The sequence below is a fragment of the Suricata suricatta genome, chromosome 2 (genome assembly GCF_006229205.1).
Source record: "Suricata suricatta isolate VVHF042 chromosome 2, meerkat_22Aug2017_6uvM2_HiC, whole genome shotgun sequence".
Classification (NCBI taxonomy): domain Eukaryota; kingdom Metazoa; phylum Chordata; class Mammalia; order Carnivora; family Herpestidae; genus Suricata; species Suricata suricatta.
The window spans coordinates 44,591,100-44,613,181 of NC_043701.1; the positions used below are offsets into that span (position 1 = coordinate 44,591,100).

Genomic DNA, 22,082 nt, shown 5'->3' on the forward strand with positions numbered 1-22,082 from the left:
GGGCAATCCTAGGAAGTAGAAATAGCTGGGGAACCCTCCCACTAGATACCCAGTGCATTTGGCAAGAGGCCTATCTGGCTGTAGGGCTCACATGTTATCTGGTTGGGATTTATCTTGTCATTGACTGACTTCTTCAGAGTGGCCCACCTGATCACAAAAGGGTGCTATTGCTCTCTGCAATCGTTGTAGACCTTAGCCCTGCTGTAATGGGCATTTGTTATTTCAGGGCTTTTCAACACTATTGTTATGTTTAGAAAATTTATAGACTGAGGAGCCTGACTTCCCCAAGATAGAATCCAGAAAAGTCAAATTTCCGGCCTCCTTTGCAGCTGGAACACAGCCAATCTAATGGACTCGCATGAGGCTTTAATTCAGGAGTGACTAAAGAAGCTTCATGTGGAATCTGATTTGTGGGTGAGGATGGCAGCAAAGCTCCCTGCTCTCAGAACTGGTAACTCCGAGGAGGGGTCCCTGGCACAGAAGAGACCTCTGGGCTGGCGGCGGCAGCAGCAGTCACCAGCTTTGTCACCAGTTTCGTGGCATGCTCCAGCTTGAAACACGTTTGCTGTTTTTCTCCAGCCTCAAGAGAGTTCTAGGAGATGCCCAACAACTTTCTCCTAAACCTCTTTTCTGACTTATCAGTCAAAATTATCTTCTGTTACCAGCAACTGTAAATTCTGACTCATATAAAAATGGGCACTGGAGGTTGTGACAATCAATAGAAATTCAAGGAAATGGAAGTTACCTGGAATTCATTAACTGGTCTGGCCTGGGATGATGGCTTTGAACATTCAGATTAGGGGGAGGGACTCTGGCAGCCAATGATGCACCTGTGCTTACCTGGAATGAAATGCTCACTGTAGGCAAATTTTGAGGTGTCTGGTAGCCATGCTGATAAAACAATATGAAGGCCATGAGGCATCAGAAACTGTGGGGTGAGTTACTTCCATTTCCAGGAACTCAAAACAGCCAAGGGACCTTCATCCCATTCAGTTTGCATGATCCTAGGACCTGACTCTTCCAAGCCCATTCTAAGCTCATTTATGCTTGCTCTTACACCTCTCCCTTGGAATCCAGGCCACAGGACTGTGTAAACTGAATTGCTCTGGGTGATCAGATTTCCTCCCCTTCTTACCTCCTCTCCTCCATGCCCTCCACTTCTACCAAGTTACAGCCACCAGGAAAAATGATAAGACATTTATTGAGTTATCTACAGCAGGTTGACATCCTTAAAATCCCGGACAAGGTTGTGAGCACAGCATTAATGGCAGCAGCGGTAGCAGTGAGGTCTGCGGGGCTTATCTTTATTGTGGGAGATGAAACACAGGTGAGCCTAGTTCCACAAACAAGCCTGGGGCCACGTCTGGGATGCTGGGGACTGCCCCACATCAGCCCTCACAGGGGCAAACTACACAACACAGACATAAGACGAGACACAAGTGGCCAAGCACAGATGCATCCCAGGACTTCACATTTAGGGAAAGAAGAAAGGGGCACATAGCCACTGGCAGATATCCCAGATCCTTGAGGGATTCCCATGAAAGTGAAGGGAAATCACCACCCATATGAAATTCTCCCATCCTAACTCCAAGAACTGAATCCAGTGGCAGAGATAACCCTGGAATTCTGTGTCCATCAGAGCCCACTGGCCTCCCCCTTCCCCCCAGTGCTGGTGGTTTTACAAATGGGGCAAAGGTTAACCCAGCAGGGCTCAAAGCAGTTGACAAATAGCATGGGGTTCTTTTCATGGATCTTCACCCCAGAAACCAGCCCATAACTGTGTAGTTTCCAAAGTCCTTTTACACCCAAGAAATACTTCACTTCAACCTTATCCCTGGCCTGAGGAACAGACTGCAATTCGTGTCCTCCCATTTCACATATTAAGAAGCAGAGGCTCACTTCAGATAGCTGTGAAATTAGGTGATTAACTAGTTGGTACCTAACCTTCTAATTTCTGTATAAGTCTAATTACATGAAATAGAAGTGGGGGTTTTGACTTTTTACTTTGCTTTTCTGTTTGGAGTATCACTGAAACTACTGTATTGTAAATGATGGAAAATAATTGCATATGTTAAAAAAATAAATTGTATAAAAAAATAAATAAAAGTCCATGAAATGAGAAAAAAAAAGAAAAAAAAAGAAAGTGATGGAAAAACTGTTAAAAAAAAAAAAAAAAGAAGCAGAGGCTCAAAGAGGCTAAGCCTTGGAGCACAGAGCAGGTGGTAAGGCCTGAGCTAGAACAAAGGTCTCGCTCGCCATGCCATTGTTCCTCCTGCAATATGGAGTCCTAACAACTTCTGTAGCCAGAGCCCCTCTCCTGCACAAGGCTGAATGTTTTCTGTACGGACACTTTATTCTGGCTCATGTGCAGGGCTGGGCACACACTGGTGGGCCCATTTCCTCATTCGGGTTTGTAAAGGATATTGGATCCCAACACAATACAGGCATTGTGCAAGACCTGCCCGTAGGTGATTTCTCATCAGCCCAATGGGGAGGTTTGACCTGCAGATCTCCATTTTTCTTCACAGCTCTAGCACTCTGTGAGTCTCTCTAAAGATATATGGAGACAGGGTCAAGGCCAGGTCAGTGGCAAGGCTGGGAGAAGCCTGGGTTCCCCGCTCCCTGCTCAGAGCTCTTCTGGCAGGGTTCCATGGTCACTGGGCTCAAATAGGGATTTATGATGACAAAGCACTCACTGCTTTCACTTTGGAGTTGCCTGGGGGGGGGGGGTCAAGGGTACTCACAAAATCACAAAGAAAGCCTCTTCTAGCTTTCCTTCCAGGAAGGGAAAGGGTCAGATGAAGGACTTGAGTGCACACACTCGGTGAGTGATGATGTTGTACTTCAAGCCTTGGGCCCAGCTCTCGCTGCCTGGCCCTGTTCCCTGGAGAAGCTGGTTTGGGGAGGGGTAAGGGTCAGAGAAGGAAGCACTGTAGGCCACTGAATATGTTGAGGATATACCACAGAGCTACCCAATGAGACAAAAAAAGTAGTCAGCCTCAGGTATAAAAGGGGTTAAGAAGCCCACAGGGCTGGGTACCACCAAAAAGCCACTGATCCCGTCCCCACCCCACCTCCACCTCCAAATCGCACACTCTCCCCTCTCTGAAAGCCTCAGCATCTCTGACTTGAAGTCCCATTCCCCCCCCCCCCCCACAGGGCTGGAGACTCTCTCCTAACATGGCTTTTCCCATGGTGGGACATTCATGAAAGAAGTTGAAAAATCACTTCATTCCAAGGAGAATTCAGCTTCCCAGGGGTGACGGTCGCCCTTTAAGATTGCATAAAACAAACAAACAAAAACCCTTCCTGGTAATGATCTTCTAGAGTCAAGGAGTTGGGTACCTCTCTGCTCTCCAGCCTAACCATTCCCAAGGCCCTCCAATCCCTCCTGGCTCCACACCATTTCTTATCCTTTCTAGTCAAGCAAATACCACAACCCCTGCCTGGGGCCCATTCCCGGTAATAAGATGGCTGGTGTGTAGACAGAGAATTCCAGAGATGCAACGGGCTATACAAATCATCTAGTCTTACTGCCCGTTTTACAGATTTGAAAACAAAGACTCAGAGAGGGAGGGGTTTTACCCAAACCTTATGCTTCTCCCCCACTGCCTGTGGCCTTAAAAGCCAGCTGCCTAACCTCCTGGAACATTCAAAATACATTGGGTACATCTGTTCACAAGACTAGCAATAACTCATTTAGACAGAAAAACAAACCAACAGACCAACGGGGAAGCTGGAACCTCTACAAGGATGCAACCCAGGGCTCAGGTGGCAACACAGCACATGGAATTCAGGGCTGATGATGTTTTTGCTGTTTTGTGATGAGATACATATGTGTATATATATATATATATAATCAAAGTTTCTTTTTCCACAGTGAAGCAGATCTGCTGGTGGGGACAAGGATGAAGAAATGCGGTCCAGTCAAGGGACTGCTCCTAGGATCTGGGGGTGGCTACTGTCCAAGCAATCGTGGCGCCCTGCCCTGGCTAGGCACGTGGCTGGGTCTGCGCGTCACACCCAAGGCACCTGTCCAATGTCCCTGGCATGATCTTCCCTCCCGCCCACCAGCTTACACTATGGAAGAGACAGATGTTTCCTTTCTAAGAAAGAGAAAATAAACAGCATCGTCCCCTCCCTTCACATATACACAAACACGTACACTTCAAAACCTTAGATGGTCTACATAACAGTGATGCATGCCCTTTTATCTGCTTGGTTTTGAATTGGAGAACTACTGAAGTACAGAGCCTAGAGAACCTTTAGAAATCCCTGCATCTCACAAATGGAGAAACTGAGACGCAGAACAGGGAGCTGTCCACAGTCTCGGTAGTCTGCGCCGGACCAGGGCAGATTCTAGGTTTGCCAAAGACCCAGGGGCCCACAGTGCTTCACTGGCCATAGACACAGGGCTTGTCTCTAAACAAATCAACTAAATCCTTCTCCAATCACCTTGAAGATCTCTCCAAAAACAGACCCCCAAGCTCCCCAGGCATCTTCCTCTTTACAAAAGCAAGCAAAGCAGCATTCCCCCTCCACCCAAATTCCCCAAGCATTCCAGAACATGATCATGAAACAAGTCCACAAACACACTTGGACAGGAACACCACCCAAAGCTGACATGGAATGAAATGGGACCCCCACATGGGCCATGGCACTCTAGCACTTCCGTCCATCATCCCCCAACCTGGTTCCACCCCATCTTGGATTCCTAGACTGTGGCCATGCAACTTGCATCTGGAGAACCATTCAGGCATCAGGGAGCTGCCATCACTCCCATTTGCAGCTCCTGCTAACAGGCATGATGGGTGTGGCTTCCCCTTCCAACACTCTAGGACACTCTAGCATCTGTATGATTCAATGTCAATACACAGAAGGAAGTCTTTGCAATGGTCTCAGAGATATTTCAGTAGCTGAGCCCAAGCCCAAGGAGCTGGTGGCTGGGGTGCCCATCGTCCATGTGGGTGGAGTGGAAACCTAGGCCCTGAAGTTGGGCACGGAGGTGTAGGGTGTTTCAGGATTCATTGACATCATAGAAAGGCGGCTGGTTAATCCTAACCATGGCTTTGACTTAAGGAGAAATGAGGAGGGGGAAGGCTTAGGCATAGGTGGGGAGCAGTCTCTCTGAGGCATCAGTCTCTCACTGTCCGCAACTGATGCCTGGGAATCGAAGAGGCAGAAGGGAGGCCAACAGTGAACCCCTTCTCACCTTGAGTTGGGGGTAAAATAATGGAGTCAGTGAAGGTCTTCTTCCATGGGAACCCCAAACTCTTTCCATCTCCTTTCCAATCACATCCACATTTCTGGCTCTTGGCAATTTTTCTTCTACCAAATGAAGAGCACCAGGACATTCCGGGACTGTTAGCCCCACACCCAAAATGAAGTCTCTGAATGGAAGAACCCTCAAGCTATCCCATTGCCCTTGTACCCAGAAGCTGGGCACCTGGACACCAAGAGGCTGGGTGAGGAGTATCAAGGAGTCTCGGCTCAGGTCTCACCTGCACTAAAGGATGCTCTGGGAGCCCAAGCTGGACCTCTGGCAGGCCTCAGACACTGGGCTAGGCCTGAGAAGGGCCTCAGGTGGCAAGAAGACTCCAGGAGTCCACGCTGAAAGTCAGACACTGGGGGAGGGGGGGAGGCTGTTGGATAGGTACACCCCAACCCCCCAAAGCAAGGTCGTCAGGGCTCACTGACAGGGTCAAGATCACTGAGGCTGGTGGAAACAGGGCAGGGTAAAGCTGAGGACTTGCTTGAGGTGAGCAGGGACAGTGGGTGAAGGGGTAGGGAATGAGACCACTTTTCAAAATTTGTGGAGTATTTACATGTCTGGATCAGGGCCCAGGGGCCCGGGTGGGTGAGGCCAGCGCCAAACAGGGAGAGGAAATAACCCATCTGCGCCCTGCCTCCTTCTCCCACCTCAGGGAGCCCAGCCTCCAGCCTCAGGCCTGCCCGAAGTGAGAGAAGAAGCGCAACATGCATGGGCTGGCGCCTGCCCACAGCCCCAGCCTGCGTGTGGAGGAAGGAGGAGGGGAGCGCGGGCTCAGGTGGCCAGGTTGTCGGCTGGGAGGCCGGACATGCGGATCTGGGAGCTGCTCTTGCTCAGGATGGAGAGCTGGGTGCCCCCGTTCACCCCGCTGCTGGCCAGGGACGGGTGCCGGTGTTTGAAGTCCACGGCAAAGTAGCGGTTCACCTTCCAGCTCCGCCACTTGCGCTTGATCTCCGCCTGCACCTGCAGGGAGCAACTTGGACCGTCACTCTCAGATGACACCTTCTCCAGCCTCATCCCCCTGACTGCTCTACCCGGGACCCCCCACCCCCACCCCAGGGTGGCCCCCCGCCGCCTCTGTCAAGGCCACCAATTGGGAAAAAATGCCTCTGAGGCGCTGATCTCAGGCCCTTTCCCAAGTCACTGCCTGAGTAAGACTCTCTACTGGCTTCTTGTTCTCCGTGGGCCTCTGCTCCTGGGCCTTGGTGCTCCACTGTCAGAGACCAGCTCACAGGGTCTTTCAGGGAATATTTAAAAAGCAGGCCCTTGAGTCAGACAGATCAGGGCAAGGAGCACAACTCTCTCAGACCATTACCAGTGAGCCGCACATTAGAATTGCCTGGAGAGCTTTAAAAGTCCAGATGCCCAGATCATATCCCGGAACAATTACATCAGAATCTCTGGAGTAAGGCATCCATAGGTTGCAAAGCTTCCCAGCAGATTCCAATATGCAGTCAGGGTTGAGGAGCACTAAATAATGTGCTCTCTGGCTGAACACACACCCCCCCATGTTGCTCTTAGCATGGTAAGGACAGGGCACGGCCAGCTTCAGCCTCCATAAGCCCCCTCAGTCCAGCATGTTTGTTTAGTGTGTGAACTACATGACTGGGAGTGTTACCAGCTCCCAGCCCTCCAGTTCCACCACCACATCCCCCACAGGCTCTTGGCATGCTCCACGCACTCCCATTCCTGTCTCCCCCAGCCACTCCCTGCAGGACTCTGTCTCCTTATTTATCCTCATCTGCCCTCTGGTAGGATGTCCTGGCGATCACTGAACCCTAACTTCCAGTTTCTCAGGTGCAGAAAGGGGACGAGCCTGCTGCGGTCATGCAGCCAAGCCCAGGTCCAATGATTCCTGCCCCCTCTCCAAACCCAGCCCCCACCCCTGTCCCAGCACCTGTTATGGGCTTTATTCTAAAGCATCAACCTAACAGACTAGATCAGGGGGCTCTAAGACTGTAGCTCTGGAAATGGAACACTACAAGAAGATTCTAGTGCTCTCCCGGGGTCTCTCCCAAATCCCCAGAGTCTCTTTTCAGCTATCCTGTTCATCAAAGCCTCATAAACTATAGGTCCTGTTGCCTGCACCTCACCCTTCCTTACTTTCCATTTTTCTCTACTAACATATGTCTGACCATGCCAGGCAATGCCTTTACAGGTACAGCTGATGCCTTGCACAGCAGGCAAAGTGGGAGGGATTCTGACACAGGGCAGAGGCTGTCTTGAGACCCTAGCCCCACTGCCTTCCCCCTCCTCCAGGCGCTGGGATTCTGGCATTGCCCTGGTCTAGGGAATTAGCTCTGGTAGGCAGCAGGCTATGCCCCTACCTGTCTATTCTCCAGAAATCCCCACCTCCATTGTTAAGAAGCCAGAGGCCAGAGTCTTACCTCCCCATTCAGAAAACAGTAGAGAACAGCCACCACAAAGCCCTAAGGAAAGAGCAAAAATAACCTGAGAATGCTAGCACGGGACCTTGTGCCCAGGGAGTGTAGGATGCAGAGGAAATGGGGAATGACACCAGGAAGCAAAAAGACACAGTGGCCTGGATGGGAGGCCACCTGCCCAGGAATCTATGGTAAGTTGGGTAAAGCTCTGCTGAACCAAGAGCCTGTCCCATAAGGCCAAGCGGCTATATCCTGGCGTTGGATCTCACATTCCCTAGGTCAAAACTTTCCCATTCCCAAGAGCCAGCTCTATCCTATTTTCTACAGAAATCTTTTCCTGGACATCCCCAGGATGTTCTCTGGGCTCCCTAACCAGTTTGCAGGACCTGAGGGCAGCCCCCCTCCAGGACAGAACAGACCTGTGTCTTTATCCCTGCTGCCTCCCCATTCCACCCTTCCTCGGCCAGATCCTCTTGTACACAGCACACACAAAACACACGAGTAAATGTCTGGCACAGAGCAGGCAGCTATATTCTTTGCATTTAGATGGAACCCCTGGGCTCTGACTCCCAGGCGGGGGCTATGTCTGTACAATTCCCAGCCTCTCCAGGCTAAGAACTCTGACGGGTAAATGGCCTTGAGTTAAAATGGGGGCGGGGCAGGGGAAGAGGTTAAGTCAAATACACAGAGTAACCCTCTGACCATCACCAAGCTGGGTTAAACAGCTGGGTTAGGGAGAGGTGCTCTATCTTGGGGACTCAAGGTTGCCACTGCTACTTTCACTGACCACCTGGACTGCCATCTGTTATTGCAGTCACTGTGCATCCTCACACCAACTCGCTCACTCCTTCACTCACGTGTCGACAACCCCACCTACCTACGCCTTCATGCATGGATTCACGGCTCCCCACTCGCTAGTCCCTGGATCATTTAGATATCTGTTTGGTCATCCACCTGTTCAGCTCTTTCAGCTCTCTGTGGCCAGGTCCTGTGCTGGGGACCCCAACCTGTGTAAGACTGTTCCAGCACTCAGAAGAGGCACGCTCTATAGAATGGAGTCAGGATGTGGACACAGAGGTCTCTGGAGAACACCCTGCTCATGCCCCAGGCTAAAGGTGAGGGATGGGGAGCCAAGGGAGGCCTTGCTCAGAACGCCTAGATGCAGCAGTAAGAAGACATCAGTGTGTGTTCTCTCAGGAGCCCACAGGGGAGACAGCAGAAGGGGCTCCCAGGCTCCCCCTCTCTTCTGGGACTCATTTCAGAGATGGAAACACAAGGCTGAGTCAGAACCGCTGGCAGGGCAGGGGCCAAGGCCCTGGCTCTCCGTGAGTTTCACCTGCCATGTTGCCACACCTACCTGGAAGGAGCCCAGTCCCAGCTCAAACACAAGCCTCTCCCTCTTGCTGACATTCTCCGGGGAGAAGGCGAATACCGTGTAGTGGATTCCAAATAGCGGGATGAGCAGCAGGGTGGACCGGGCTAGCCGTCTGTCAGGAGAGAGCAAGACATTGTTCTGGGGGACTGCCAGGTCTTGCTGCTAGAACCAGGGAGGGCAGAGACACTGGTCCCAGCTCCCTGTTGTCCCCCAGAGCTGGGGCTCCTGTCCACAGACCCTCTCGGGATTTTTTCCTAGAAAGAATGGGGCCTGGGAGGAGTGGTGGACAGCAGAGCAGGCCTTCCAGAACTCCCTGGAAGGTTCTCGGGGGACATCCCAGCCCTCGAAGCCATGTCAGTATGCTGTAGAGCCACGAGAAATGCACATGTGAGTGTGTGACTGACAGACACCCCTCATGGGAGGTGCGAAACTCTTGGGAAAAGTGAAATCAGTGCAAACAGAGGGATGGGATTCAGAAGGCTTGAGTGACATGCTGCATCCTCAAGCAAAGCAAACCCTCTCCTGCTCTGGAGGGAAGGTCCACATGCCTAAAAAGACCACCTCCTAAGGGGCCACGGAGGCAGTGGGCTTTTCGGAGTCTGGGGTTTCCAGGACACACTTGGAGAGTGAAGGGGAAGCACAGACTGGGATGGAGGGGGGGCGGTCACAGTGGGAGACCAAAGACGGAGAGACCTAGGAGGGGTCTCAGGAGGGATTTTCTGACACTCAGAATAAACAAGTACCAACTAAGCCAGAGGAACCTGCCCCCTGGGAAAGAGTCAAGGGAGAGGAGGCTGTCTGCTCGGACCTTGGGGGTTAAAGAGATAGCGCCAAAGGGACCGCCCTGCCCCGGGCCTCCTGAGACTGCTTGCCATTGGCTTAGGCGCAGTGGGTGGGGCTCTGCTCTGAGGGGCGGGGGTACAGAGTCATGGTATGACATCTGGAGATTGGACATTGCATATAGTCGTGGGTCCTCTTCTATCAGAGGGGGTGCTCCCAGAGAGTCTCCAAGAGTAGCACCCAATCTTCGTTCACCCCAGTGTACTGGATCTCCCATTCTGGATCTCCTGAAAAAGCCAACCCTGCCCTGCAGGTGCAGTCTGCCAACTGGGCCACTGGAGCTGGGGAGTAAGTGGGAGGTTTGGCTCCCTTCCCGCTCAGTTCCTGTCCACAGGGGTGGACAGCCGAGTGTGGATGGCCCTTTGAGTTGGGGCAGGTCCACATGTGCCCTGCCCTCTTCCCCATCCCAGCCTTTCTGGGAGAGAATGTTCTGTTGCCTGTGGAGGCTCCAGATTTCAGAAGAAGGTGAATCCATGGAGTCTGAGTGAGGCCCTTGGCTTCCCAGTTTCAACTGAGAGAGAAGGAAGGAGGGAGGGGGGAGGGGAAAAAAGAAAAGCAGAGAAGGAGATACAAGGAAAAGGGAAGAGTAGCCTGAGAAGACCTTCAGGTGGACCACTGCTCAGCCCTAGAAGGAAGAAGTTCCCCCGACCCTGAGAGCCAGTGCCCCTGCCTTCTGTCCCTGCAGCCTCTTCTGCGGGACCCGGGGGTCCCCAGACCAAAGCTGGCACCAACAGGATGTGAGTAGGTCCCGCTCTGAGCCCACGTGTGGTCCTCAAGTGATCTGTCCTCTCTCAGACCGTAGCTCCATGGAGGCAGACATGGTGCTTATCAGTTTCCTTCCCTGGCCAGAACGTGCCAGCCTGGGGGCTCACACTCAGAGGCACCTGCCTGCCCATGAAAGGGCAAACGAACACCCAGGCCATACAAAGGGCTCAGCACTCTGAAACCTGAACATGACCCAGGTCATGGACCCAGCGGCCAGCGCCAGAGGCAGCAGGGAGTGATAGCTGAAGAATGAAGGTCCAAAAAAGGAGGGGCAAGTGGCCTGGAAATGCAGGCATATGGGCACCTGGGTACCACTCTGTGACCTGCCTAAAGGGGTTACATGACAAGTGAAGATTAATTGAAGGGGCTCAGGAGGGAAGGCAGCCCTGGGACACGCCTGCAGTCCCTGTCCTCCTCCCTCCCTGCCTCCTCTACACACATGGGCCTGTTTGCAGGCACTTGACCCTTAGTTCCAAAGTGTCTTGGAAACCAAAAGACCAAGGTGCCCAGTTTTCATGGTGGCAGTGAACGAATGGGACCACTGTGTGAGAAGCAGGGACCTTTCAGACATGAGCTCAGGGCCTTCACACTCCCTGGCCATGTGGACAATGGCAACAAGGACCACACCTTCCCTCTCTGGTGGCCCTGCAGCTGTCTCCTGAATGGATGGGCACTTCTGCCAGGGCCCCAGGGCATCCCAGTAACCCTTTTGGTAGACAGGACAGAGAGGGTAGATGAGGAGGCCACTGGGGCCCAAATTTCTGGGACCTCTATACTTCAGAGCTGACCAGAGGCCTTGGAATGGGGACATATGGTGTGAGATTTGGCACCCCTGTGAGGACAGTCACAGAATCACCCTATGATTAGGCTAAGCCACAGAGACAGTGACACAGGCCTCGGCCTCTGTCCTCGTGCCCCGAAGAGGCAAGAATGGGCAGAGGGGCCTAAAAAATACCAAGAAGACTTTCCAGGTTGGGCAGAGCCGCCCAAATTACAGTGGCCTCCTCCACATCAAGCTATTTCCAATAAAGCGGATCTTCGCTTCGAGATGCCAATTACGTGACCTCGAGTGAGTACTTCCCCTCTCTGTGTTGTTTTCTTATCTGTGAAAATTCGTTCCGACAAGAACCCACCTCACAGGGTCAGCGTGGGGATTGAGCCACTTGGCACACAAAGTGTGAGTGAGATTCCTCAGGATGAGGGTCCTGTCCCATGCAGGAGGACAGTCTCTTAGAACTCAAGCTCTAAGGGTCTGAGAAATAATCTGGTGGCTGCAAAGATGAGCCCAGGGAAGGGCAGGATTCCGGGAAGACCACGCATCCGGGCCTCGGCCCTGCCGCTCTGTCCCCACGACCTCCCCTCCCCCGAGGTCCTGGAGGCTGCAGAGAGCTCACGAGACACACAGACAACAACATGCAACAGTGCAGAAAGGGCCGGGCTGGAGGCGCAGGCACACTCTCTGCTCGAGTCCGGCCGGCAGGATGCAAGCTCCGGGCAGCACGCAGCATGCGGCCCCCTCCCCTCCGGGTCTCCCGGCCACAGCCACGCCACGCACACTTACAGAGTTATGGTGGACAGTTCTGACATCTTGCAAGGATGCTGCTGAGCCCGCTGTGGCTTGCAGTAGCATTTCTGCACGCAGCTGCTGGGTGTGACAAGATCAGCACTTCTGTCAGCTGGGGGCATCGGGCAATGGAGAAACTGAAGTGGACCTGGAGCGACAAGGCTCAGGGGAGGGCGGAGGAGCCCAGGTATAGAGACAGGGCTGGGGCAGTGACGTGGAAGAAAATGAGGAAGCCAGGGGCCAAGACATGGAAATGCATGCCCATACGTGTACAGGTGTGTGCACGGACACACATGCACACAATGAGCGCTCACACTGGGTCCACAGACAGAGAAGGGGTGCTGGTGGGAACGTGTGTTCTGGAGGTGGGGGCAGGGCTGGGTCTCAAGCCCTGGCTTCAGAAATTGGCTGAATTGGGTCCAGGGTCAGAGTATGGCCTTGCTGGGGATCACTCAGCAAGCAGGAAACACACACCATGGACCTGGTGCCGGCTCGCCTGGGCCAACCCAGCCTGGATCAGGCCGGTTCTGGGCTTGGGTGTCCACTGGTCTTTCTCCTCTATACCTCTCGCTCTTCTTCCTGTGTCTCCTCCTCTCTGAGCCCCCAGGAATTTCAGTGTGGGCATACAGGGGGAGAGTAGGTGGGATGGTTGGAAGAGATTGTTAATTGGTCTAAATCTGCACTATCCCATAAGACAGCCACTACCCCTCAGCAGCTACTGGAATTAAAATGAGTCAAATTAGAAATCCACATTCCTCAGTTTCCCTAGCCACACTGCAAGGACTCAATGGCCACACACAGCTAATGGCTCCCATATTGGAGAGCACAGGGTAGGGCATTCCCGTCCCTGATGAGAGTTCTACAGCTCAGCGCTGGGCTAGACTTTCTGATAAAAATTCGATGGGCAAGGGCGGAAGGCAGAGAGGGGCACCTTTTGGGCGTCACCCCACTGCTAGCAGAAACACCAAGGCACCCACAGGTGAGCCCCAGGTTGGCTCTGCTAGCCTGGGTGAGGCACAGAGAGGGTCCACCTCCTCAGAGAGGTCAGGTGGACTTTCCGCCTGTTCTAGCTCATCACAGTCCTGCTTATGCATGGGCTGGGACAAGCCACAGACACTTCTTTTTCTTCTCTGATAAACACGTAACACATGGATTAAAAGCTGTGTTATCTCATCAGACCTCAAAAGAGCGGCCTCCTTCGAGAACCCTCCTCAGGCACCATGCAGCACCCAGTTCCTGGCACCTGCCGGGGAACTGATCTCTCTGTGGGGATCTGATGCACATGAGAACAGACACACATGAAGAGACCAGACCTTGGGCATTCACAGATTTGTAATCTGTGATTCCAGATCTTTGAGAGGAAGTCTGCAGGTCCCTGACATGTGGAGACACATCATTTTGCTGAGGCAAGAATATGAATCACACACTTCAAAGAGGAGGCAAGCCAAGGTCCATCCAGGACCCTGGCCGCAGTCAGGTGCGTGGTTCCCATTTAACAGATGGCACCTTTCCACGCACACCCCTCTGTGTGGGTGGGCAGTGGTGCCCACCTCACAGGTGTGGGACATGAGGTACCGCGTGAGGCTCTGCTGGCCAGATCAGTGGCATCGGCACCGCCTGAGAGCTTCTCAGAGACGCAGAATCTTGGTGCGCCCCCCCCCCCCCGCTGTCTCCGAATCTGCGGTTTAACAAGATCTCTAGGTGATCTACATACAACTCGAAGCTCGAGATGCACTGTCGTGAGGACCTCACGTATTTGAGAAGTTTCTTCACGTGCCCTCAGTGAATGCCAAAGGTCTGTTTCATACACATATGAAGAGACAGATGGACACATAAGGATACTTTCCTCACAAAATAAAAGAAATTAATTGGGTATTTGGGAATGGGGACCATTTTAGTCTCCAAATTTATTCTCTATCTGGTCCAGATTCAATGGCTGGTGACTTTCTCCTACATCCAGTGGCCTGATCCCTCAACCATGGCCTGGCTGGGGGTCTGGGACCCAAACCTCAGATGCCACCGTACCCACCAGGCTTAAGTCCTCACCCTGAATTCTAAAGCTTCGACTGCTCTCTTTTGAGCAAGTTAGCTGGGAGATCAGGCCCCGGGAAAAGATGTGGGTCTTTGATGGGAGGGACAAAGTGGGGGGATCTGATGCCTGGGAGGCCTCTCAGGAGAAAGATCAGGGGACAGAGGTAAGTGGCCTTCTTCCCAAATACTCCGCTTCTCCCAAACCTTCAATGGCTCCATGCCAAGAGACCCACTGAAAAGAACACAAGAGAGTGGCAGAAAAGCCAGAGACAGGTGTGAGAAAGGAAGAGACACCATGACCTCTAAAACGTCACTGCAATTAGTGAAAAGGGGGAAAGGAAATTAATCAAAAGGAAGGCATAAACCCAGACTGGCTGGTGAACTCAGTTCTGATTTGGACCCAAGGGAGGATAAGACATTCAGACGAGGGTGCTGGGAGGGGAGTGAATCAGAAGGCAGGAGATGCAGGGCCACGCCTGCATCTGGAAACCAGGCCTGGTTCTGCCAAAGCTTGGCTGTGTATCGGCAGGAAGGTCAAAGCTACTTCCAGGTCTCAGCAACCCAGTCTGTAACCCAGGGAGGCCATGTGTGGTTTCTTGGACCCCCGGTTTAGTCACAGGCTAAACTCTATGGAAGCTTTGGTGCCTTTTGGGTGCAGAGCTGCTGCAGCCCCAGAACGTTAGACCCCCTCCCTGGAGGGGTGGGAGGGGGGCTTTGAGGCGGCACCCCTGTCTATTTCGTCCTGTTCCTAGTGATCACTGAAGCACTGGGACATTCGGCAGGCCCACAGAAGGTCTCAGCCTGAACTCTACGTTCAGCATAGAGTCCCTCATGATGCTGAGATGCTGTAAACCCCCAGAACCCTGGCCCAGGCCCCAGGCAAGCACTGAGCACCACGCTGGTACTCTGGCCGGAAGCTCAGTTCGGGGAACTTAGAGCTTCCCTGACCACTCCTACCTCCTCCCCCGCCACTGAGGACAAGCTCACCCTCTGTACCCCTCCCTAGCCCGGGGGTCAGGGCACCTGAGCTCAAGGATTTATCTAGACACTGATTGCTGATTGGTCTCAGGTGGTGCCACTTTCCTTCTCTGGGCCTCAGTTTCTTCATCTGCAAAACAGGAGAAACGATTCCCCCCCGCTGCTGATCCCTAACGGGAGTTGTGAGCACAGAGCACTCCTAGACAGAGGAGGGGTGCTTTGGAAGTGGAAAATGGAGCCCCATGTGAAATGGAAGCCTTAGGCCATGGGCTGACAGCTTCCTGGCTGCACTTCTGCAACAGAGCCTGTCTTCGGCGTCAAGGTCATCCTTCAGACACTGGGTATATCACAGCCCTGCAGACTATCTCCATCATGGTATCTGCCCTCTTCTCCTTCCTTCACCCAAGGGGCTGTGCAGACCTGCTCTGGAGGTCCCTGAAGGAAATACAGATGGGGTTTCTCTCCCCCAGCCCCAGACTCAAGAGGCAGCTCCCAATGCCTATCCTGTAATGGGGAGACAGCTGGGAGTAAAGCCAACTCCTGGAGAGGGTCACAGCACAGTCCGTGTCTGTGTGGGAACCTCACCCTCCCTTTTCTGAGCCAGCTGGCTTCTTGCAAAGCCAAGAGCAGGAAAGGGCAGACTAAGCCTGACCCCAGCCTCAGGCTGAGCCCTAACCCCCACCCCAGACCACATCAAGCCAGAGCACATGCCAAGCCTTGGCCCAGGCCCACACTGCAACCCTGGCCACTGCCCAAGTCCTGGTGGCAGCCACTCATTCCACCGGGAGCACCAGGTGAGGGAGTGTGGGTGGCCCAGCGCTACCGCCCCCTGCGGGGGTCCAAGCCCCCAACAGGATGCCATCTCAAACCCTTAGCATCTAAGCAGCTGGAACCAACCTACAGGAAAGGGAGTGAATGCTGGTCTGAGGGCACAGGCAGGGGGTCCTCTTGGGCTTTCTTGGGGACTCCCAGGCTTAAATTTGTTCTGGAAACAGAGGAAAAAACCAGAAACTGTTGTGGGCAGATCTGAAGGGGCCTCTCAGACCCACACATAACTCTGGTGGCCCAAGGGGACTCAGGCACAACCTTGAAATCTCCTCTCCCACCAGGTCCTGCCCCTTCCCATCCCCCCATAGTCTCCCCTCCCCACAGCAGACATCTTCCAGCCCAAAGCACTCCAGGTGGGGCAGTTCTCTACAAGGCTGGATCCCATTGGGGCCGCTTCTTTCAGGAAGCCTTGATTATACACTTACTTAACACCACCTCTCATCTGTCATTTCCTCAAGGACAGGAAAGATGGCGCGGTCGCGCTCAGAGCCAAGGGCCAGCTGCACGCAGCTGTGGCCTCACTCGTTCCTACTGGATTCATTTCACGTCACTGACAACTAGTTCCCTCAGCTGTGAAACGGGATGACACTGAGCACTTGGTTGCTCAGCCCACCAGATCGGCTGGGTGTTCCTAAATGCGTGTGGATGGAGTTGCAAGTGTTGGTATAATGTCCTCAGTCCTCAGCAGCACTGTCTCCTTGATTATCCCTCACTTTCCACCAACAGGGTCCGACTGACCCTGGAAATACTCAAATATGTCACCAAGTGTGATGAGATCAAGGAGGTCCCTCATCCCGTGTTAGCCCTCCTGCTTGGCTTGCCAAACACACCTGAGATTTTTGTCTTTGGGGCTTGAGACTAAGCACCAAAGAGGATTTGCTGAGATTGCAAGGGATTTTTTCCCACAGCAGAAGGAAACCAACCAGCTGGTTCTTTAAACATGTGTATTTAAATGTAGAAATCACTCTTAAAAATGGATGTCTCTGCATTAGGAAGGCCGGACAGGATTCTACGGCTCCCAGTCTGGGAATAATTCGGAAACCCTGACTCCACACTTCCCTTCCACCAGACCCAGGGAGCTTCTGGATGCCGGGACAAGGTGTCTAAGCTGGTGAAATGTGTGTTGGGTCAGTAGAGTGTCCTTAGTTAGGCTGCAGTTGGGCCCCTGTGTGTGTGTCCCTGCACAGGCAAGGGAAGGGGAGAAGCGGGGGGGCCTCCCAGAGAACAGATCCCAGGAACCTCAGAAGAAACCCTTCCCAACAGCAAGCAGAGAGTGGGAGGCCTGAGGCTGGAGCTCAAAGGAGAGAAGAGGCCAACTTAGCTACCACTAGCTCCCAATGTCAGAAATAATTGTGTGGGAGGCATTAGGCCCTAGCGCAGTCCACCCTGTGGCCAGACACAAGGACATGAGTGTGACGGCAGACAGGAAGATGAAGGGAGCAGCAGGGCCCTGTTTTGTGGGTCCTGGAGACTAAGGCAGGAATGATCCCTTTAGGGCAGTCAGAAGCAGGAAGCCAGCCCCACTGGCCCCTCAGTGCAAGGCTCTAGAGACTTTATGACTTATATGCATGACAAATTTTGGACTACATAACACATACAGATAAGCAGAAGTTGGTTTAAAAAAAACTTGCAAAAACATGAAGAAAAAAAAAAGACAGTAAATGGATAGCCAAAAAACAAATCCTTCTAATCCACTCTTTTCTTTAAAAACTGAGGAGGCAACACGCATGGCTTTCACCTTGCCCATGGAGAGACCCCAGGGACTTCCCTCAGACTTTCGGTGCCCATCTGGCCCCACCAGCCGACCACAGGGGATTGACCTTCCTCCCCAGCAGCATCAGTGTCCCCAAACCCCCCACACTCAGCTGGACACTCTCTTGATCATGAGACAAGAAGGGTGAAATGGAAGGTGCCTGGTCTCATTCAGAATAACTGGAAGGCTGGGAGAAGAGTGACAGAGCCAAGTGGGACAAGCTGTTAGGGATATGACTGCAAAACCATTCATAGGAAGCAAAGCCAAATGGCCATGGAAGTGCAGAAACCCTACCCTCAATGGTAAGGGTTGCCTGGGGAACAAACAAATCAGTTGCCCCTCTGGTCAGGGAGGAGGGAGTTACAGGAGGAAGACCAGACCCAGAGACAGAGCTTCCCTGAAAGAAGGTGGAGAAGAGAAAGAATCCCCCCATCTTCCAATATCTAGACCAGAAAGAATGTCTACATGGTTGGCTAGTCAGGGCTGAGCAACTTGCTCACCCCCACTCGTCTGGGGTGGGGTCATCAGGCAACAGGGCACCCCGTGGCATTCATGAACTTCCCGCTGAACCAAGATCCCCAAAGGAAACCCAACTGCTAAACAACTAAGACCTTATCTACCCTAAGGAATCTGGTGTCTTCCATCTTGGTTTTCCTAGGGTGACACAGGATCTGACCATCTCTTCCTCTCTCTCTCTCTCTCTCTCTTCCCTTCCATGTAACTGGCATGCAGATTAGCTCCTGGGCTGGCTGAAGGATAGGCAAGAAAACTACATTTTAAAGGCACTTTACTCAGGAAGAAGTCTTGCAAATGCCCTCGCTAGTTTACCCCTTCGGCAAACCCTAGGCCTTCTCCTGTGAGCTCAGTGCAGGGCCCACACAGCTGCTGGAAGTGACTATGGGTTCACACAATGGTACTTACAAGTAGATGCTGGACTCATTGCCACCCATGTCTGGAGACTGGAGTTTCTGCACGAGGATGACAATGATGCCAATGAAGAGCACAAAGTTAACCTGAAGAGCAAAGAAAAAACAGATAGAAATGATTCTGGACAAAGACTTACCACAGCCCCGCCTCTTCACGGACTGTTACTGCCCCAGGAGGACCCTCTCTCATCAGTCAAATCCCCATCTAGACGTATAATCCAAGATGGCAACATGAGAACACTTGTCTACCTCCCATTTACTACTGCAGCCAGAAAAGATAGAAGAAAACGAGTTTCATAAGAGTACTGAGAAAAACTGAGCTTTTCTGGCTCCGACAGAGCCAGAAAAGTAGGCAGTTTCTAGAAGAGAAAGCAAATAGGATCAGGGGGATGGAAAACAATGCCAAACAGACAGAGAAGAGGTCCCTGCTGAGGTGAGAGCTGTCCTCTGGAGAGACTCCAAGCTCAGAGTAACTGAACATGGGGAACCATAAAGGACAACCATAAGCAATATTAATTAAAAGACTGCCTGGAAATGGCAATGACAGCATTTACCTTCAGATAAAGATCAGGGACAAAACCTCTCTAAACAGAAAGGGGGAAGACAGGGATCAAATAAATAGAAACAAAGTGCAGTGAAAGGACCATACAGGGACATCATCTGAATGGAGCCAAAGCAGTGCCTGGAGGAAAAAAAATGTAGAACTTGACACTAACTTATTAAACAATAGTAAATATTGACTTTAATATAATGAAGCATTCAAATCAAAAGCTAGGGGGAAAGTGCCACAATTTTAACTTACACAAGAAAGAAATTAAAGAAGGTAAAAATTCATTATAAAGAAATAGGAAAAAAGTAGACTTGATCAATAAAAACTTTATTTGGGGGGCTTTGTCTTGTGTGTTTGTCTCCACAGATCAATTGGAATGATAAAGCACGCTCCATGAAGGCAGAGTTCTCTCAGTGATCTCCACTACAAGCCCAGCACCTACACAGTACCTAGAATTCAGCACAGTACACTGCTCATTGCAAATGATAGTTGATCCAAAAGGAGAAAAAAATGACTAAACAAATTTAGGGATCAGAAGGAGGACAAGACAACAAATGTATAGAATATTTTAAATCACAAGAGAAAAATCAAACAAAATGGGAAAAAATAACAAAATCAAATCAAGAAGATGTAGAGGGTGTCTGAGTGGATCAGGCAGTTGAGTGTCTGATTCTTAGTTTCTGCTCAGGTCCTGATCTCCTGGTTCATGAGTTTGAGCCTTGTGTGGGGCTCTGTGCTAGTGGTGTGGAGCCTGCATGGGATTCTCAATCTCCCTGTCTCTCTGCCTCTCCCCTGCTCTCTCTCTCTCTCTCTCTCTTTCTCAACAGATAAATAATCTTTAAAAAAATTTTAAAGAAGAGGTAGAAAATCTGAGTAGAGCAAGGTCCTTAGGAGAAATTTAAATAAACTGATCAAAGATGTATGCATTAAAAGGCTCCATGCCCAGATAACTTTATAGACCAGTTTCTTAATACCTCCAGAGAAGATGTAATTTACAAACTACCTCCCTGTTTAAAAGCAAATAAAAAGAAAACCTCACAAATTACTTATTAAGCTAACAAAACTCTACCAGAAATCCCAGACAATGAAGAAAGCATACACACACACACACACACACACACACACACACACACACACACACACACCTAACACCAGAGAACATACAAAGAACAATGTAAAAACTACAAAAAAAAATATTAGCAAATAGAATTTAGCAGTGTGTTAAAAGAACAAACATCATGTTCGTAAAGGTTTAATATCAGAAATTCAGGGGGGAAAAACAGGAAAAAAAACAAATCTACTAATATTTGTTACATCAACAGATTAAAAAATTAAGCTACCCTTATGCCCCATAAGATTGGTGACTACTAGTTCGGTAATCAAAACATCAACAAACACATGAGAAATGAGCACTCTTACAGTCTTTTCACTTGCTACCTATGAAAATGTTAAATATACATATGCTTTGTCCCAGAAATCCCACTTCTAGAGATTTATTCTAAAAGATATATTCATGCTTGCTCAAAGATACACATAAAAATACCCATTGTAGCACTGTTCATTAGGAAGAAAAACTGAAGAATTATAAATGTCCATCATGAAGGGAAGGGATCACTCCAGTAAAGGTTTCCAAAGCATATTGGATTTCCTGATTTAAAAAAAAAAATACACACTAAAGCAAGCCAGGAATAGGAACTTCCCTAATTCAATGAAGCATAACTGCGCAAAACTATATAGTAAACACCACCCTCATCAAAACCAAGGAATAAATGATATAAATACTGGAAAGAGTAAAATTATTTTCATTTATAGATTATGTCATTTCCTACCTAGAAAACCCATGAAAACCAACTGAAAAGGGGCAGAAACTAATAGAGTTTAGAAAAATAACCAAGAAAAAAAAATACACAAAAAAACGAACAGCTTCCCTATAATGCAGCAATAACCCACTAGAACATACAATGACAGAATGAGTCCCAGATCCAATACAAGCACAGAATGGAAATACCTTGCAGGTAAATTGAACAAGATAACCAAACAGCTATACAAATGACTCTATGAGAAAGTGGAATAAATGGAGAATCATGCCACGTTCTTGGAGAGGAAGATTCCATATTTCTAAGAAAATTACTTCTCCAAATTAATTTATAAATTCACTGCAATTTCTCTAAAAATCTTGGGGCGCCTGGGTGGTTCACTCAGTTAAGCATCTGACTTCAACGTAGGTCATGATCACACAGTTTGTGAGTTCAAGCCCCAAATCAGGCTCTGTGCTAGCAGCTCAGAGCCTGGACCCTGCTTTGGATTCTGGGTCTCCTTCTCTCTGCTTCTCCCCAGCTCATGCTCTGTCCTTCTCTCTCTCTCAATAAATTAATTAATTAATTAATGTTTAAAAAATATTTCAACCAGACTCTTTTTTTTTGCAACTTGACAAGGATATTTGAAAGTTCACCTGAAACAGTGTAGAGGTTCCTCAAAAAACTATCAGTAGAACTCCCATATGACCCAGCAATAGCACTGCTGGGAATTTACCCAAGGGATACAGAAGTGCTGATGCATAGGAGCACAGGTACCCCATGTTCATAGCGGCACTTTCAACAGTAGACAAATCATGGAAAGAGACGAAATGCCCATCACCTGATGAATGGATCAAGAAGATGTGGTTTATATATACAATGGAATACTACATGGCAATGAGAAAGAATGAAATCTGGCCATTCATAGCAAAATGGATGGACCTCGAGGGAGTCATGCTAAGCGAAATAAGTCAGGCAGAGAAGGACAGATACCATATGTTGTCACTCATAGGTCTAACAGGA

At 50.6% G+C, this 22,082-nt stretch overlaps 1 protein-coding gene across 7 annotated transcripts in view; it reads right to left on the reverse strand.

The window, feature by feature from the left end:
* Positions 1–2,115: 2,115 nt before the first annotated feature.
* Positions 2,116–22,082, reverse strand: part of ADCYAP1R1 (ADCYAP receptor type I) — a 59,323-nt gene continuing 39,356 nt past the window's right edge. For 5 of the 7 annotated variants that reach the window (XM_029925516.1, XM_029925502.1, XM_029925531.1 and 2 more), the window contains 5 exons: positions 18,709–18,800; positions 12,195–12,278; positions 9,011–9,140; positions 7,657–7,698; positions 2,116–6,232 (listed from right to left, as the gene is read on the reverse strand). In XM_029925516.1, the coding sequence (XP_029781376.1) occupies positions 6,044–6,232; positions 7,657–7,698; positions 9,011–9,140; positions 12,195–12,278; positions 18,709–18,800 (537 nt within the window). In that variant the 3' untranslated portion in view covers positions 2,116–6,043. The remainder of the gene's footprint in view (positions 6,233–7,656; positions 7,699–9,010; positions 9,141–12,194; positions 12,279–18,708; positions 18,801–22,082) is intronic. The other 2 variants (XM_029925522.1, XM_029925538.1) reach the window with 2 other exon arrangements.